At 48.5% G+C, this 18,701-nt stretch overlaps 1 protein-coding gene across 2 annotated transcripts in view; it reads left to right on the top strand.

The window, feature by feature from the left end:
- GTF2E2 (general transcription factor IIE subunit 2) overlaps positions 1–18,701 on the top strand; it is a 216,059-nt gene that overhangs the window by 91,172 nt on the left and 106,186 nt on the right. For both annotated transcript variants that reach the window (XM_085641075.1, XM_085641074.1), the window contains exon 3: positions 8,676–8,767. In XM_085641075.1, the coding sequence (XP_085497201.1) occupies positions 8,676–8,767 (92 nt within the window). The remainder of the gene's footprint in view (positions 1–8,675; positions 8,768–18,701) is intronic.

The following is an 18,701-nucleotide window of genomic DNA, read 5'->3' as shown; positions in this document are numbered from 1 at the left end:
GCCAGTGCACTCTACTCTATACTACTCCACTGTACACCGTGCTACTGCACTCTGCGCCTCTGCACTCTACTATCCTACACTCTACTATCCTGCACTCTACTATCCTACACTCTATGCCACTGCATTCTATGCCACTTCACTCTGTGCCTCTCTACTGTACAATGCACCACTCTAATTTATGCTAATGCACTCTATGCCACTCTGCTCTATCACCACTGCACTCTCCAACACTTCAGTCTACACCACTCCAGTCTACTTCATTCTACACAATTCCACTCTACGCCACTGCACTCTACACCACTGCAGTCTACGTCTCTACTCTCTACACCACTCTACGCCACTGCACTCTGCAACATTCTACTCTGCAACACTGCACTCTGCCACTGAACTCTACTTTTCTCTACACTATTGCACTCTGTGCTACTAAACTCTGCAGCACTCTTCTTTACACTACTGCATCCTGTAACACTCTACGCCACTGCACTCTACATGACTATATTCTACACCACTGCTCTCTATGCCTCTCTCCTCTGCACTGCCCTCTGACACTGCACTCTACTATGCAGCACTCTAATCTACGCCACTGCATTGTACACTGCTAAATTGTATGCTGCTGCACTGTATGCTACTATACTCTGCAACACTCTACGCCAATACCCTCTACACCAGTCCACTCTACTCCACCCCACTGTACTCCACTCTACGCCCTTGCACCCTAGATCACTGAACTTTATGCCACTTCACTCCACTCTGCACCACTGTACTCCATGCCACTGCACTATGCGCCACTCTACACCACTCTCTACGACACTCTACTCTGCAACATTGCACTCTACGCCACTGAACTCTACGCCTCTCTACTCTGTCCTTCATTATATGCCAGTGCACTTTGTGCCACTCTACTCTGCACCACTCCACTCAACAGTACTCCACTCATCACCACTCTACGTCACTACACTTTACGCCACTCTACTCTGTGCACTCTACGTCACTGCACTCTACTCTGCGCCGCTCTACTCTACTCCACTGCAGTCTACTATGCAACACTGTAACCTACACCACTACATTCTACGATGCTCCCCTGTGCGCCGCAAATTCTATACTGCTGCACACTACGACACTATACTCTGCAACACTCTGCGCCAATCCCCTCTACTGTCACTCTATGCCACTCCACTGTATGCGACTGCACTCTATGCCATTCAAATACACAACCCTCTATGCCCCTCCACGACACTGGTCGATGTTCCACTCTCTGACACTCCATGCCACTCTCCTCTATGCCACTAACATTTAGCCATGCTAAATAGGAGCTATGCCTTTCATAGGCGAGACCTATCTGCTTTTTCCAATGCTTGTTCTAATAGAGATTTTTTGGGTGCAGTTAGGATACATTTTTTTTCAAATGGGCAAAGGTTTATTGAAAGCACTAAGTGAAATACCGGACTATACTGTTTGTAGTAAAAGGAGGAGACAGCTGTTTAATTATGAAGTAAACAAAACAGTGATTCAGATAAAACAAACTTTGCTTCTTTAAAAAACACACTCGGAAATCTGACATCGGAAATTTGACAAAGTTGCAGCCAGTAAGGCAGAGATCACTGTGGGCCGAGCTTGCAGTTTGAATGCTCGACTTCCATTAATAGACCGTTGAATAAACAACAGGCAGTGGTTGTGCTAACTGTCTTGAAACCACTCCTGCAGTGTTCACTTCACAGGGATCTATGGCTGCATGTAGAATGCTCATCCTTGCTTGTTTTTCACAGACTGCTAAGCAGTGTGCTACGCACAGATGTTTGAAGCTTTTGCAGTGATCCGCTAACAGTGGGTCCTGATTGCAATTCGAATGTTCCGGTTTTGCTTTAACTATTATTAGGAGGTTGCTACGTGAACAATGGGTAATGATGACGTTCTGCAGAGACTTTTATTATGATGTAAGTTTTCCAAAATATGATAAATATTTCACCCTTCCTAGCCTGTGACATATGAGTTTTCTACCTCTGCATTTTGCACAGTTAAAGCACCTAAACACGTAAACATATATACAGTACAATGATGGGTAGCTGTGTAATCTGAGCAGTATGGGCCTGTATTGCTATCTAGGGGTCCTGGTGACATCATAAACCACGAGGCCAAAGGGCGAGTGGTTTATAAATGTCACATGAACCCTGAGATGGCAATCTAGAGCTGCATTACACGTTATGTATATTATGAAATGCATGATTGGATGTAATATTTAGTACTCTTTAGAAAGATTTGGAGCATATACTTATGAATATTTCTCCAGTTTGTGAATTTAAATATTCTGAATGCAGAATCCTATTAACAAACAAAAAGTGGAATAAACTGCCCCACATTGCTCTTTATTTTCTTTATATGTCTTTTGTTTTATTCCTAATATATCCATGTACAATTCTCACTTCACATTTTACTGAATTTTCTATGCTGTGTGCAGCTTTATTCAAGCCATCCAGTGTTGTAATACATATTTGTAACTTAAGCCCTCGGACCTGTCCATGTAACTGTGTTTTAGTTTTCAGTTTTTTGCCCAATGTTTTTCTTGTTTTTTGACCTATCTTGACATATCGTTACTAATACTCATATTAGGGGCTGTGGAACAATCAAGAGGGCGAGCAGAAATCACTTGAATTATTTTATACTCAAGGTCAGGTTTGTTGAACATATGTTGCTAAAAATGAATCCCATAAAAATACAATAGGTGTTAACCTTTGAGGACCGAGTTTGAAGGGATTGTGTGAAGAAACCGTAAAGTAATGAACCACAATGTTGCTACGGCACTAATTCAGTCCCCTGCCCCTGCCCCTGTCTTACTAATACAGTACTCCCATTGATGGGCTTTTGAGGAATCATTACTTTTCATGTGAAGCCTACCAGACAGAATAAGCTGTCTAGTTGAGAAAGACCTATTGTGGGCTTACCAAGAACCAGCTTGCCCACTGCTTGACAGTGGATGGCTTTGGTATCACTCTTATTTGCTTGCTTTCTATTGGATGGCTTTCCTTCTTTTAGCCTGTCCATCTTGTGTTCCTCTCATGGAACATAGCCTCTTTACCATCTTTTTGATTGGCTAGCTTCAGTTCCTGTGCTCGCTTTCAGGAAACAATCTTTTTTTCTTTTTAAGCTCTCCATGATAGTGCATGTATGTTCGAGTTGTCTCCCTCATGTGCTTTTCTTCTCCGCTCACTCTTGCTCATGTGCTTTTCCCACAGCTTGCACTTGTTTTGTTTTCTTGCACACTATGTGCTGCTGCCCCCAACCAACCACCCCCAATGATCTACATTGCTCTCTTTTACCTGTGTTCTCTCCCTCTTGTTGCTTCTCTCCCCACCTCCACCCACTCCCTCACCAACCCACTTGTGCAAGCCACTCATCCATTAACCCGTTACGTGCTTCTGTCGGCCAACGGCCGTCGCGCGCACTACCTCCGTAGTGCTGTGCACATCCGTTGGCCGACGCGACCCCGCTCACTCATCAAAGGTGCCGCCTGCCACGGTAAAAGGGTTAAAGTTTTTGTGATAGAAAAAATGAGTCACGTTTTAAAACTGCGCTTTTGGGCTCCTTTTTTTGATTTACCGAGCCATTTCTAATCCATAGATTGAAGTGTCCTTTTGTAGGTGCACACATGCATGTTGAACACATGCGTATGCCTACAAAATAACGTGGTGATCGCGTCATTGTGTCTCTCTTTTTTTTGCCTCGCTGTCACAGCAGCCTTGATGCAGTATAGTATGGCTAACGCACATTTGCAAAGCCAATAGTTCTTATAGGCGTAACATATTGAATTCGTAAATGATTGTTGTAAATAACTGTCAGTCTCACTTTCAAAGGTCCTTAATGTGAAAACCCCGTACACAGTTGAACTAGGTAAATAGAGCACTACTATTTTGACTATTGCCAAATATTTGCTGTGTACAACACTTTGCAGCGGGCGATATTAGACCCGAGGCACACATATACCCCAAGGCTTGACTTGATGGAAGAGGCAGTTGTTGGCACAGGCTATTCATGATTATTTGGTTGTTTGTTGCTATGGAACTGCCAGTCTCCATGACTGCCTCAATATATACAGCTACCAAAAAAGCCAAACAGAAACGTCAGCTTGAACTGTCTGTAGCAAGACCACACAAAATACAATCCAATTGCACAATGCCTTATCTTGCTGCCTGATTCTGCAGCTAAATGTTTGGAAGAATAGTTCTGCAGTACTTAGAAGATATGGTTTAGGAATACAGATGAAGAACCTGCAAAATGGATGGGCGTTTATCTCCCTCTGAACACTTCCCTGTGGTAGTTGAGCCGAGGTCCATTTAGGCAGGCAGCATTTTTGCTGCTTTGTAGTTTAAAAAAAATATATTTTTATTTCAAACATGCTCATCACAGTATAATGCACATATGGACATGGCGAATAACATAGTATCAACATTACTAAAGGCAGAGCCTAACCTTGTGTCGCAATAGAGTAATCAAGCTACGAGAACCCTTGTATGGTCCTTGGACAAGAGCCAAACCATGCACCCACCCTCCCATTAACATCAAAACCCCCCATAGGCTTGACATGCTCCCCAGATCTTCTCCCACTTCTTCATGCAGCCTCTAGTTTGGTAAACTATTTGTTCTGCTCACAGGCACCAGTCCAGGTCTGCTTTCCTGACCGAGAGTAAGGGCGGAGTCGCTGAGTCCCAGGCCCTCGCTATGTTTCATTTAGCAATCCTTGCCAAAAGGGTCAACTACATTTGTTGATACTTGGGCCACATTGTCTCCACCAAAATCACCAACAAGAGCCATTTCCCATCCATAGGTACCTCCAGAGCCAACACAGCCGCCATTGTCTGAGTCCCCCCACACCAATATGTTTGTATCACTGGGCACAAAGAATATGAAAGAAGGTGCTTTCCCTGCCACAGCCCCTCAGGCATAGCGAGGTGGGTGACCTTAGCTTAGCTCATACTCTCGCCTGAAGAACCAGAACCTTTTGGGCCTGGCGGCGCAGGGTACGCCCTATGTCTCCGGAGTTCACCTGCTTCGCTACACAGAGACACGGGACACTCTGTCGGCGTTAGAAGATTGGATTTATTTAGCTGCAGCTAGTACAGTTATCCTAGAAGTACACAAAGTAGGTTCTCAGGAGACTGCCACTTCACTCTGTGGCGCATCAGATTAAATACTATACAACGATACAATTATTAACGAGATACACTCCCAGAGCATATAAGAAAGAGCCAATAAGGAAAGTTGGAAAACAAAGTGAAACCAATAGGAAAGGTTCAAAAACAGAAATATCAGATGACTCGAAGAGACCTCTCCTCCAACTGTGTTTGTCACCCCACCCTCAAGCTAATAGATTAACAGATTAATAACTAACTTGCAGGTGGCGAGACACGGTTGGGTGTATTGGAGGACAGTCGTGAAACGAGAGAATGCTAGCAGGAGACAGTGAAGGCCAGTCGATAAGATAAAGTCAGGAAAGAATAGTGTGAGCCAACAGATAGTTGAAACAGGGATTAGAAAAGCCAGACAGGGATTAGTGTACTCGGCTAGTTCTAACACCAGCTTTGCAAATAGAGGCCGAGGGCGTATTTCGACACCAGGCTACAGAAAAAGCAGAATAGACTTTGTTCGCCGTGCTGCCTGAGTGATGGCAACACAAAATGGCGGGTCGATTCGATCGTGATCGAAAATCGAAGTTCCTCACGCCCTAGGATTTCAAACATGATCTAGGCCTGATTGCGACAAACATCCCCCAAGTGTTCTATCCCCAATAGCTCCCATTTGGAGAAGCCCCGTTGTCCACTCACCTCTCCGAGCAAATCACTGCACCACAGAGGGGTCATTGTTGTTAATCGCCCCCTACCACAAGAAGCCCGTCCCCTCTCACCATGCCCTAACTACCGCCTACGTATGATGTGGCAACCCCTTATTCAACTTACTCTGATAGAGTATTGACTAGTATCCTCTTTGCCCCATAGACTGCCTATCAATGCGATATGCCGGCTCCTGCCTATCCGCAAAGACCCATTTATTTACCACAAGGAGTTGGGTTGCCCAATAACATTAAGTGATGTCTGAGATCGCCAAGCCGCCCTCATAGACCCCCCTCTGGAGCTTGGCAAGTGCTATGCGCGGTGCTCTGCCCTGCCACAACAAAGTGCGAACTTAGCCTTCAATCCTCCGAAAAAAGTCATTGGGGACTCGGTAAGGGGTATTTTGGAGCACATAATGCAATTGCGGCAGTGTCATCATTTTATATAATGCAGCTTTTCCCACCAGGGTCAATGGGAGCATACCCCAAAGTTTCTCATCCCCTTTCAGCCGTTCCAACTGTGGCTAGCGATTTTTGTCAAAAAAGTCCAGGGGTTTTCTAGTAATATACTGGAAGCCTCCCACACAGAGTGGCAGCTGGCAGGATTGGGGGAGCCCCACCTCACCACCCGCCGACAGAAAGATAGTGACTTCGACCAGTTAATCCGATAACCCGAGTAGCCACCGAAAAGATCCAATAAACGGAGAGGCCAGCTTTGTCAGGTAGAGCACTGTCATCTGCGTATAGTGATATACGCTCCTGCTGCTGTGTAGTCTTAAGCCTTCGACTCTGTTGATTTGGATTGCGTCACCATTAAGGTCGAGTCTTTAGGCTTACTATCCATCCTTCTGGCTTTAAAATATTTCATTTTAACAGGTGGCCTACAGTTCAGTTCGGATGTAACTCATTCCCAAGTAGAATCAACACTGACAGTTGCAATAAACAGAGGTGTGTCCTATCTGCCCTTCTTTTCACACTTTATCTTTCTGAAGCTTTCTGTTCTTTGGCACCGGGTTGTTATTTTTTTTTTCTTGAAAGTACATGGCAAGCATTTAAATACTCTTCTTTATAAAGCTTGCCCTGATATATTTGATAGAGATTCGTTTAATTTACAGCATTAGTTAACATCATTGCTTTCATATTGCAAGTTTAATAAATTAACAGTAACACTTCAGAGGCTCAAATTATTCCATTTGGCAAGACAGTTGGGTTTTGAGGGGCAGTTTAGAAACTCTGACTGATTTGAAACAAATAATGAAAAGTCTTGTTTAAAAGTAACCTGGACTGGTCGGGCCACTGGAACAAATAAAACTAATAATGCCAGGGCGCCGTGAATTGGCTAATTAGATTTAACTTTCAGTATGACGGACTCTGAGCCATTAGTTAAAGCATGATGCCCCAAAAAAATTCTGCTATTGCCTTATATGGACCTGCCCCTTTATTATCAGAAGGCCAAGCTGATATGAAGAGATTTGAAAGTGAAATCTCGATAAAGGCTTTAGCGTTGCACAAATGGATAGAGTTTGAATAGACATCCTAAACTGGGTATAATGTCTTTAAAACACAAGTGTTGTTTTGAAATTCCTTGTGTCTTTGTGAAATTAATAAATGTCTTCATTTGCAGGCTTAGTAGGCCTTTAATATTTGCTGAGTTTGAAGCCCGCCGGGAACTCCATACATACAGAGCCTAATTGAAAATTTGAATTTTCTTGGATGGCTTAAAACTGAAGATGGGGTCGCCAGTCATGCTTGCATTGAAGGATAAGCTTATGGAAGCTTCAGTGCATGGCGCATATGTAGTGTTAAGAGATGTATTATTTGTAAGACGCCTCTACTTCACTTGAGTCTGTTCAATAAAGGAAGTGAAGCAAGTAGCTAACAGGTATTTGTGTTGAGTGATTATTGTATTTATTTTAGGTTCTTTTATTGCAATGGTACTCTACCCTCATCGGGTATTGGAGCACTTTATAGATAACATCTTTACCTGAACGATCAGGTGTACAATTAACAGAGTAAAACACAACGCAATTGTCGCACCAAAAAACAGAGGAGTTGGCCTAACGGCTAGGGCGCTCGACCTCGGACCTGGGGAACTGGGTTCGAGTCTCGGTAACGACGCTGAGCATCCTGTGATTCCGAGCAAATCACTTAATCTCCCCGTGCCTAACAACAAAAAATGAATGTGTGTCCTCATGTAACGTAACTGGTGCAATGTAAAGCGCTCTGATACCTGATTGGATTCGGGTCAAGTTCGCGCTATATAAAACGCTGCAAGAAAAAAAAAAAAAAATTAGGTAATACTGAGGCAAAATATGTCATGCAACGGGTCTGAAGACATAAACGTCGCTGAAGAGCTAATCAGTCCGAAAAACGGGCCGGATGTTGACAATTATGCTGCTAAGGAAGCATATTTGGCACTTACTAGGAGATATGTTTCTGCCCTCGGTGTGGAGACGCTTAGTTTTCAGTCTTTTTGTGCCATATTCTGTAAATCTGTTCCTAGCATTTACACTATTGAAAAATGCTTCCACGCCCCTTTCTCAAAAGTGGTGAAATTAAGACAACTCAATGCGCTTTTGAATTTATTTTCAATACAGCATCCGTGCAGTAGCTGTTGCTTTTGGCTGTAATTTAAATGTTATTATGACGTATTGATTTCATTACTGTATTAACTCGATGGTTAAAGTTTATTTTTTTTGTTCATTTTCTATGTTTCTGCTTTTAATGATAATTTTCCGTGCATTATTCTTTTTTATGGAGGCCATGGATTTGTCTTAATAAGCTGAACTCTGAATACTTGGAAAAACATTAATGTTGTAGTTGTTTTAAAGACTCTTCTGTTTTTGTTTTTCAGATCCCAGCAATGGATCATTTAATTTGAAAGCTCTTTCTGGAAGCTCTGGTTATAGGTTCGGCGTCCTCGCTAAGATAGTCAACTACATGAAGGTAAGGACGCGTCGTTTACTGACTAATTTTAGAACGGTGGAAATTCGTTTAAAATATAATTAACTACGTGTGCTTGAGCTCATTTACTTTCTAGCATGCAGATTTGTTTTCAGTGTTGCTTGTCCATAAATCAATGGTTTATTTGACATTAAACTATAGGAAATAATTCTTAAACCACTGTTCTCAAAAAATAAATGTCTGTTACTTTCTAAAGTATTATATTGGTAGATCGAGTAGATTGCACCCATTTCCCCTGCAAATGTCTCCCACAGACATTGATAATCACCCATTGTTTTTGAGACATCTTGCTGTGCACCTCTGTTCCTCAACTTTGTTTATTGGATGTTGTACGGTGCTGTCTCAGCTACGGTTTAGCTTCAGAGAAAGGTAGATTCCCATATTGAGCATAATCTTGCCACATAGTGTTTGGTCATGGCAATCAGTTAATTAAAAAAATATATATATTGAAAGTGGCCTTGTGAGTATTGACACATGGGCCTGTTCGTAATCAGGCCATCCGGAGGGGTCCACAATAAGCTAAAAAGAAATTAGCACTTTTTCCACAGTCTTATATAATCTGCTTCTGCCAACTTGCGTGAGCTGATCAGGCCCACGGTCTACAATAGATGTTGTTGAACTTCTCTGTAGTACTGATTTTAAACCCTTGTATCTATCTGGGTTATAAGACTAAGAGAGGTAATCCTTGAACTCTTACCAGGTTCTCCCAGATACGAATTCTGTGGTTTCTTCAGGATCCTCCTGACAATCATTTCTCTGCTGTGAAAGAGTGAGTGGCAAGTGGTTGCCCTCATGATCCCATCGCTAACCGCTTTGGAAGTTGGGAGGGAGGGAGAGCTCAGTGATATTTCTGCAACCTGGACTACATATTGTCTCCTACCTCTAAGTGGGATTTCTGGCATCGGTTGCCATTTTTACTCTTATTTGTCAGAGTCTTTGGCTCTATCCTAGGCATGAAACACCAGCTAGTGGGCCCACAGGTTGTGCATCGCCCTAACAGTGGCACAGACAGCACAGCTCCTGCTCAGCTTTTACCTCTGAGTGTGCTTCAAGAATTGTCTCTATCGATTACCTTGGTGCATTTACCAAACCTAAGATCGAGCATTAGGAGAGAGAGAGAAAAAGAAAACAAAAACAATATCATAGACTATGAACCAGTGTATGAAGCATTTCTTCCCTTGGCACCTGCTGTTGTTCCACTGGAAGTGCTTCGTCAGTCAAATCTTGCAGTGCACTCTGAAATTCAATTGGTTGCTCTTCAGCCTTTTCTCTTCCAGTGGGTGCCTACACAGACACTGGTGTCTACTGGTCCAAAAAGGTATGGTGTGTGTTAGACCTGTCAGCCCTTTGGGTGGTCCCTCCTCATCATTATTTATTTTGTCCCACTTTTGCCTCAAACCCTGTTTGAATTTTTCCTTTTTGGGAACCACCAGACTTTTTCGTGTTGCTGCAGATTCAGGGAGCCATTTTAGCTACCCCTGAAACTTCTGTCTGGAGGCCTGAAGCACAAAATGGTGGCCACCTGTGACATCACCAGCATCCACTGGAACCTACCAGCACCTTCCAGAACATTCCAGAACCCTGTGACAGTTGGAGGCGGTTTAGAATGTTGGGAAGCTAAGACAGAGAGTTGGCAGTTGGAGCTGGCAGTTGGCACCTGACTGGTGAAGAGTGAGCAGCACAAACGTGAAGGAGGAAGGAGTGAAGCAGCAGGGGTGGAAACTTGTGCCTGGAGTGGGGTCCATAAACCCACCCTTGATACTAGTCCCTACTGACGGAGCCCAGCCTAGAGCCCTGTGTGGGAAGAAGTCAGAAAAACCATCCTGAGGACCTGGACAGCAGGAACAGGCCTTAGAAACAAGAGAACAGCAAGATCCTGACCTGGAAGCTGGTTTCCCTGAAGTCCGACGTCGAGTAGCCTAAGACCTGGAGCCCGAGGTGGAGAAGCGGCGCTGACTGGAAAAGCAGACGTCGTACCCGGAGCCGCCAGAGGTCGAGAGAGGGCGCCGTCAGAGGTCGTGAGGAATACCAGAGGTCGAGGAGGAAGTCACCCGAGGTCGAGTGAGCGGCGTCATCGGAGGAGTGAAGTCCGCCCTCCGGAGTCGTCGGAGACCGAGGTGAAGGGTAACGGAGGTCGGGAGTGAGGATCGCACTCCGGAGTCGCCGGAACCTGTGAGAATCGTGCCGGAGGTCGGGAGTGGAGGTCGCACTCCGGAGTCGCCGGAAACCTGTGAGGAGCACCGGAGGTCGGGAGCGAGGATCGCACTCCGGAGCCGCCGGAAGTCGACATCGAGGCAAGGCCGGCCGACGTCATCGAAGCCGAGGTCGCCATCGGACCGGAGCCGCCCGAAGTCGACATCGAGTAAGACTGCCCGACGCCATCGAATCGGAGGCCGAGATCGAACCGAGGCCGCTGACATCGAGACCGGAGCCGCCTGCCGGCGTCGTCAAAGAACTGACATTGTGCCGAGGCCGCCGACATCGAGCTGGAACCGCCTCACGGCATCGACCCGACTCCAGCGGCGTCGGAGCATCAGAAAAAGGGCAGTAAGTGGAGTAGAGGGCGCCTAAGGCCCTGTGGAGACCTGAGAGACTGCTCTAAGGGGCTAGGGAGGTGCTGGAACCAACCTGACTGTGCCAGGGGTGAACTGGGACTAATCTAGAGAAGTTGTGTGGAGAGAGAGAGCCAGGTCTCTGGTATTTTCCCCCTTTATCTACCTCAGTTTAGGCCTCAGCCTTGACCAAGCCAGGGAGTAGACACCCCCAAGCCTTCCACATCCCCACAAGCTGTGCCTGGGCCAAATCAGCCCTTAGGAATTCAAAAGTGATCTGAATCCATGAGTGTCACTGTCAGCTTTTAAGTATTTATTAGGGGCACTGTATTTATTGTATTTAACCTATTTATTGTTCCACTGTATTTATTGGTCCACAGTATTTATTGATGCACAATATTTATTGGTTACAGTATTTATTGCCTCAGAATATTTAATTGCCTGTCTGTATTGCACTTTTATTTATGCCTTCAGTATTTATGATCACCCCTATTTATTGAATCATTAAGCCAGTATTTATTTGTCCTGCACTTTCTAAAAAATTTGTATATTGTGATTGTTATTTATTTTCTCCAATCAGCAACTAAGAGAAAAAGCAGATAAAGAAAGTTATTTTCATAATTTTTACGGTGTAGAGTCGTTTTTGGAACGGATGCACGCATGGTTATTGTTTCGGTATGTTGTATGCTTAGCACGGAGCCTGATTCCTGACCACTCGAGCCAAGCTACCACAGTGTGTCCGGAAGACCACCACCACCCCTTCTAGTGTGGGAGTGGTTTTCCAACATAAATTGGTGTTCAGTGGTGGGATAGAGCTGTGCCTACGCATACTCAACAATAACTGTGGGTAGTCCATAGGCCTACACCGGGAGTTTTCTCAAGAGCGGCCTTCCTAATTGTGGGTTTTTGTTTTTTCCAAATTTACTCTGGTGGTGGGAGGAGGTATTATTAAAGGTACCCCCCTGCATAGTTACTGCACAAAAACCTGTCCTCTAACCTGAGTGGGCAAGATGGAGTTTGTACTAGAAAATCTAGAAACGTACACTGTGGCCCAACTCAGGGAGTTTTGCCAGCGGGAGGGGGTGTACTGTCCCCCAGGAGCAAAGAAGGGTGCACTCCAAACCAGCTTAAGGGCTTGGGGGGAGGCACGCCGAGAAAGCAAGGCTGAGGAGGAAGACAGGGATGGAGAGCCTGACCCCGAGGGGGCTGAGATGTACCAACCTGAGGTGGGGAACCTGTCAGCAGGGCCCAGAACCATTTCTAGGAAGGGCAGCAGCGCCTCTAGCGGTGGCTTGTCTGAGGTGGAGTTAACAGACCGGAGGGAGAAAAGACAACTCGCATGGGACTTAGCAAGGCTGGAGAAGGAGAAGGAGGAGCAGAGGATGGCCCATGAATTGCGACTGAAAGAAATAGATCTTCAGATCTTGAGAATCGGGGCACAACCTGTTCCTAATGGTGGCAGCCAAACCCAAGGGATCACCAGGGAACCTAAACCATACCTGCCAAAGGACATAGTAGCTAGCTATGGAGTGGGCGACGACATCGCCAAGTGGCTAGCGGCCTATGAGGTCTCGTTGAGGGCCCATGGGGTTCCAGAGAAGTACTGGGGAGGGGGATTGTACAAGTACATGCCTCCAGCTGGTAGGGATGCTTTATTGGCCCTCGAGGAGGATGAGCAGACCCACTACCCCACCATGAAACTGGCGCTCATCAGAAAGTTTGGACTAACACCTGAAAAGTACAGACAGAAGTTATGGGGTAGTCACAAACTGGGCACGCAGAATTGGGTGGACTTCCTGGACTATGCAAAGAAGGCACTGGAAGGTTGGATTCAGGGCAGTGAAGTGAGGAACTACGAGGGGTTGTTTGACCTGGTACTGAAGGAACACCTGCTCGAGAAATGTTTCCCTGAACTGCGGCAACACCTGGTGGATAGCAAGCTGACCAGTCCCCGGAAGCTTGCTGAGGAGGCGGACATTTGGGCTAGTACCCGGGTGTCCACAAGGGGGACTGGAGGGGATACTCAAAAGGCCGGACAGGGCGCCCCCCAGAAGAAAGAGGGAGGGGAAAAGAAAAAGGAGTTCTCCAAAGGCCCCCAAAATAACTTCCAAGGGAAGGGAACAGGATTCACCCCTAGGGCTAACCCACCCAGAAACCCTAATCCTGGCCAGAGTCAGCAGCCAAGGGTTGTCCATTGCTATGAGTGCGGTGGCGTTGGACACTATAAAGGAGATCCGAAGTGCTTGAAACGACCACCCCCTCCCACTGGAGGAAAGACCCCCGGAGTAGCTAGTGTAGTGCTCGGGGAGGAGATGCCTTTAATTAAGGGAAGGGAGTGGGCGGGTGTCACTTTAGTGTCCCTGGGAGAACGGGAGATGGTTCCTAAGATCCAGGTGCCCGCAAATACCGTAAAGTATGGGCAGTGGGTCACCATCAACGGCCAAAGAGGGGAGGCTCTGAGAGACACAGGAGCCAGTATGACTATGGTACGTAGTCAACTGGTGTCTCCAGAGCAGGTAATTCCCGATGTACTCCACCCAGCCGCGATGGCTGACGGCAGAACAGGCCACTATCCAGTGGCCGAGGTTCCCTTTGAATGGGGGGGGGTTGCAGGTTCACTTCGAGTTGCCGTAAGCCCTGCCGTGCCAGTCGATTGTCTACTGGGGAATGACATGGAGCACAACGCTTGGAAGGAGGTGGAATACCGGACTCATACTGAGATGCTGGGTACACCTGACTGGGCCTGTGTGAGCACAAGGTCCGCGACTACCCGAAGAGGGAGTTCATTTCGGCTGGAGCCTGGAACAAAGGCCCAGCCAGCTGCCAGTCAAGGGAAGAACCGAGGACAGGAGGAGCCTGCCTCGGCGTCCCCACCCCGTAGGACGGATAGGCCACCGGAGGTGGTGGACCAGGAGTCTGCGGTGGGGGACGTTACCAACCTGGAGGACCTACCCATCCCGGCCGAGTGGCACGTGGAGGGAGGCCCGTCCAGGGAGGAATTCTGCCAGGGCCAGAGGGAGTGCCCTACCCTTGAGGGGCTGAGGCGACAGGCCGAAGCCCAGGCAGCAGGGAACGTTGAAGGGAACTACAGTGTTTACTGGGAGGATGGCCTCCTCTACAGTGAACCCAAGGCACCCCTACACGGATCGTCACGAGCCTTGGTAGTTCCTCAACGTTATCGAGCCTTCCTTCTGGAGTTGGCTCACGAGATACCTTTGGCAGGACACTTGGGGCAAGACAAGACCTTCGCCCGTCTTGTCCCACACTTTTATTGGCCTCAGATGAAAGTGTCGTCCGATACCTACTGCCGGACATGTGTGTCTTGCCAAGCCAGTGGGAAAACAGGGGTGAAGCTGAAAGCTCCCCTGGAACCACTTCCTGTCGTTAGCACCCCCTTTGAAAGGGTGGGCATCGACATTGTGGGTCCATTAGATCCGCCAACTACAGCTGGTCACAGGTTTATCCTGGTTCTGGTGGATCATGCCACACGGTACCCAGAGGCAATACCTCTGAGGACCATAACAGCACCTGTTGTGGCAAGGGCCCTGATGGGAATCTTTACCCGAGTGGGTTTTCCCAAGGAAGTTGTGTCCGACAGGGGGACCAACTTCATGTCAGCGTATATGCGGGCAATGTGGAAGGAGTGTGGAGTGACATACCGGTTCACAACTCCTTACCACCCCCAGACCAATGGTCTGGTGGAGAGGTTTAATAAAACCTTGAAGGGCATGATCGGAAGTCTGCCTGAAAGCCTGCGGAGGAAATGGGACGTCCTCCTACCCTGTCTACTTTTTTCCTACAGGGAAGTGCCACAGAAGGGAGTGGGCTTCAGCCCCTTCGAGCTTCTGTATGGGCACCCTGTACGTGGACCTCTCAACCTGGTGAGAGACGGATGGGAAAGAACTCCCAGAAAGCTTCCCCAGGATGTGGTGAGCTACATGCTGGCCTTCCGGAGCCAAATGGCTAAGTTGTGGAAGCAAGCTTCTGACAACTTGGAAGCCAGCCAAGCAGTGATGAAGGCGTGGTATGACCACAATGCTCACCCGGTGGAGTTGGAGCCTGGCCAGAAGGTGTGGGTGATCGAACCGGGAGAGCTTAGTGCCCTCCAGGATCGCTGGTCAGGACCCTTTGAGGTGTTGGAGAAGAAGGGTAAGGCTACCTACTTGGTGGACCTGAAGACCCCTCGTCAGCCCCTGCGGGTGCTGCATGCCAACCGCCTCAAACCCCACCACGAGAGGCCTGAAGTCATCTTGATGATGGTGACTGACGGAGGAGAGGACGTGGAAAGCGAGCCTCTCCCTGATCTGTTTGCGTCTCAAGAGAAGGATGGGTCGGTGGAGGGAGTGATTCTCTCCCCATCTCTAACTCCTGAACAGCAGGAGGACTGTCGCCAGGTCCTGGGGCAGTACTCCTCGTTGTTCTCCCTTGTCCCGGGTAGGACTCACCTGTGCGTCCATGACGTGGACACAGGAGACAGCCCACCTGTGAAGTCCAAGATCTACCGGATGTCAGACAAGGTGAAGGCCAGCATTCATAGTGAAGTCACTAAGATGCTGGAGCTAGGAGTGATCGAACCTTCTAGCAGCCCCTGGTCCAGTCCGGTGGTGTTAGTACCAAAAGCTGCACCACCGGGTGCCCAACCAGAACTGAGGTTCTGTGTGGACTATCGGGGACTGAATTCAGTGACCAAAACTGATGCTCATCCGATCCCTAGGGCGGATGAATTGATTGACCGGCTGGGAGCTGCCCAATATCTAAGTACCTTTGACCTTACTTCTGGGTACTGGCAGATCTCTTTGACTGATGGAGCAAGGGAAAGGTCAGCCTTCTCCACGCCCAATGGCCACTACCAGTTCTGTGTGATGCCCTTTGGGCTCAAGAACGCACCTGCCACGTTTCAGCGCCTGGTAAACCAGATCCTCACCGGAATTGAGAGTTTCTCTGCTGCTTATCTGGATGACATAGCCGTCTTCAGTAACAGCTGGGAGGATCACTTGCGTCACCTGCAAGCTGTTCTCCAGGCCCTGAGACAAGCTGGATTGACGATCAAGGCCAGCAAGTGCCAGATCGGGCAGGGGTCGGTAGTGTACCTTGGACACTTGGTGGGTAGGGGAGCGGTGCAACCCCTCCAGGCGAAGATCGAGGCCATCATGGCCTGGGAACCCCCCAAGACTCAGACTGAGGTCCGAGCATTTTTGGGCCTCACGGGATACTACCGCCGCTTCGTGAAGGGGTACGGTACCATCGTAGCCCCCCTCACGGAGCTCACGTCCAAGAAACAACCTCGACGGGTAGTCTGGACGGAGGCTTGTCAGCAAGCCTTTGAGAGATTGAAGAAAGCCATGTGCGAGGCCCCGGTCTTAAGGGCCCCAGACTTTTCCAAGGAGTTCATTGTCCAGACAGATGCATCAGAACATGGCATTGGGGCAGTGTTATCGCAACTCAACGAAGAGGGTCTGGATCAACCCGTGGTCTTCCTATCCCGGAGACTACTTCCCAGGGAGCAGAAGTGGAGTGCAATAGAGCGTGAAGCCTTTGCAGTGGTATGGGCTCTGAAGAAGTTGCGGCCATACCTGTTTGGCTCGCACTTCCTGGTTCAGACCGACCACAGACCCCTTCGTTGGCTGATGCAAATGAAGGGGGAAAATCCCAAGTTGTTGAGGTGGTCTATTTCCCTACAGGGGATGGACTTTCAGGTGGAACATCGGCCTGGAGTGGACCACGCCAATGCAGACGGTCTCTCAAGGTATTTCCGCCTTAGTGATGAGAACTCCCAAGGGGTTGGGTAGCTCTCCCCACTTTCAGCTGGGGGGGACGCGTGTTAGACCTGTCAGCCCTTTGGGTGGTCCCTCCTCATCATTATTTATTTTGTCCCACTTTTGCCTCAAACCCTGTTTGAATTTTTCCTTTTTGGGAACCACCAGACTTTTTCGTGTTGCTGCAGATTCAGGGAGCCATTTTAGCTACCCCTGAAACTTCTGTCTGGAGGCCTGAAGCACAAAATGGTGGCCACCTGTGACATCACCAGCATCCACTGGAACCTACCAGCACCTTCCAGAACATTCCAGAACCCTGTGACAGTTGGAGGCGGTTTAGAATGTTGGGAAGCTAAGACAGAGAGTTGGCAGTTGGAGATGGCAGTTGGCACCTGACTGGTGAAGAGTGAGCAGCCCAAACGTGAAGGAGGAAGGAGTGAAGCAGCAGGGGTGGAAACTTGTGCCTGGAGTGGGGTCCATAAACCCACCCTTGATACTAGTCCCTACTGACGGAGCCCAGCCTAGAGCCCTGTGTGGGAAGAAGTCAGAAAAACCATCCTGAGGACCTGGACAGCAGGAACAGGCCTTAGAAACAAGAGAACAGCAAGATCCTGACCTGGAAGCTGGTTTCCCTGAAGTCCGACGTCGAGTAGCCTAAGACCTGGAGCCCGAGGTGGAGAAGCGGCGCTGACTGGAAAAGCAGACGTCGTACCCGGAGCTGCCAGAGGTCGAGAGAGGGCGCCGTCAGAGGTCGTGAGGAATACCAGAGGTCGAGGAGGAAGTCACCCGAGGTCGAGTGAGCGGCGTCATCGGAGGAGTGAAGTCCGCCCTCCGGAGTCGTCGGAGACCGAGGTGAAGGGTAACGGAGGTCGGGAGTGAGGATCGCACTCCGGAGTCGCCGGAACCTGTGAGAATCGTGCCGGAGGTCGGGAGTGGAGGTCGCACTCCGGAGTCGCCGGAAACCTGTGAGGAGCACCGGAGGTCGGGAGCGAGGATCGCACTCCGGAGCCGCCGGAAGTCGACATCGAGGCAAGGCCGGCCGACGTCATCGAAGCCGAGGTCGCCATCGGACCGGAGCCGCCCGAAGTCGACATCGAGTAAGACTGCCCGACGCCATCGAATCGGAGGCCGAGATCGAACCGAGGCCGCTGACATCGAGACCGGAGCCGCCTGCCGGCGTCGTCAAAGAACTGACATTGTGCCGAGGCCGCCGACATCGAGCTGGAACCGCCTCACGGCATCGACCCGACTCCAGCGGCGTCGGAGCATCAGAAAAAGGGCAGTAAGTGGAGTAGAGGGCGCCTAAGGCCCTGTGGAGACCTGAGAGACTGCTCTAAGGGGCTAGGGAGGTGCTGGAACCAACCTGACTGTGCCAGGGGTGAACTGGGACTAATCTAGAGAAGTTGTGTGGAGAGAGAGAGCCAGGTCTCTGGTATTTTCCCCCTTTATCTACCTCAGTTTAGGCCTCAGCCTTGACCAAGCCAGGGAGTAGACACCCCCAAGCCTTCCACATCCCCACAAGCTGTGCCTGGGCCAAATCAGCCCTTAGGAATTCAAAAGTGATCTGAATCCATGAGTGTCACTGTCAGCTTTTAAGTATTTATTAGG

Source organism: Triturus cristatus, chromosome 2_2 (genome assembly GCF_964204655.1).
Source record: "Triturus cristatus chromosome 2_2, aTriCri1.1, whole genome shotgun sequence".
NCBI lineage: Eukaryota > Metazoa > Chordata > Amphibia > Caudata > Salamandridae > Triturus > Triturus cristatus.
This window is presented reverse-complemented; position numbering and strand designations above follow the sequence as displayed.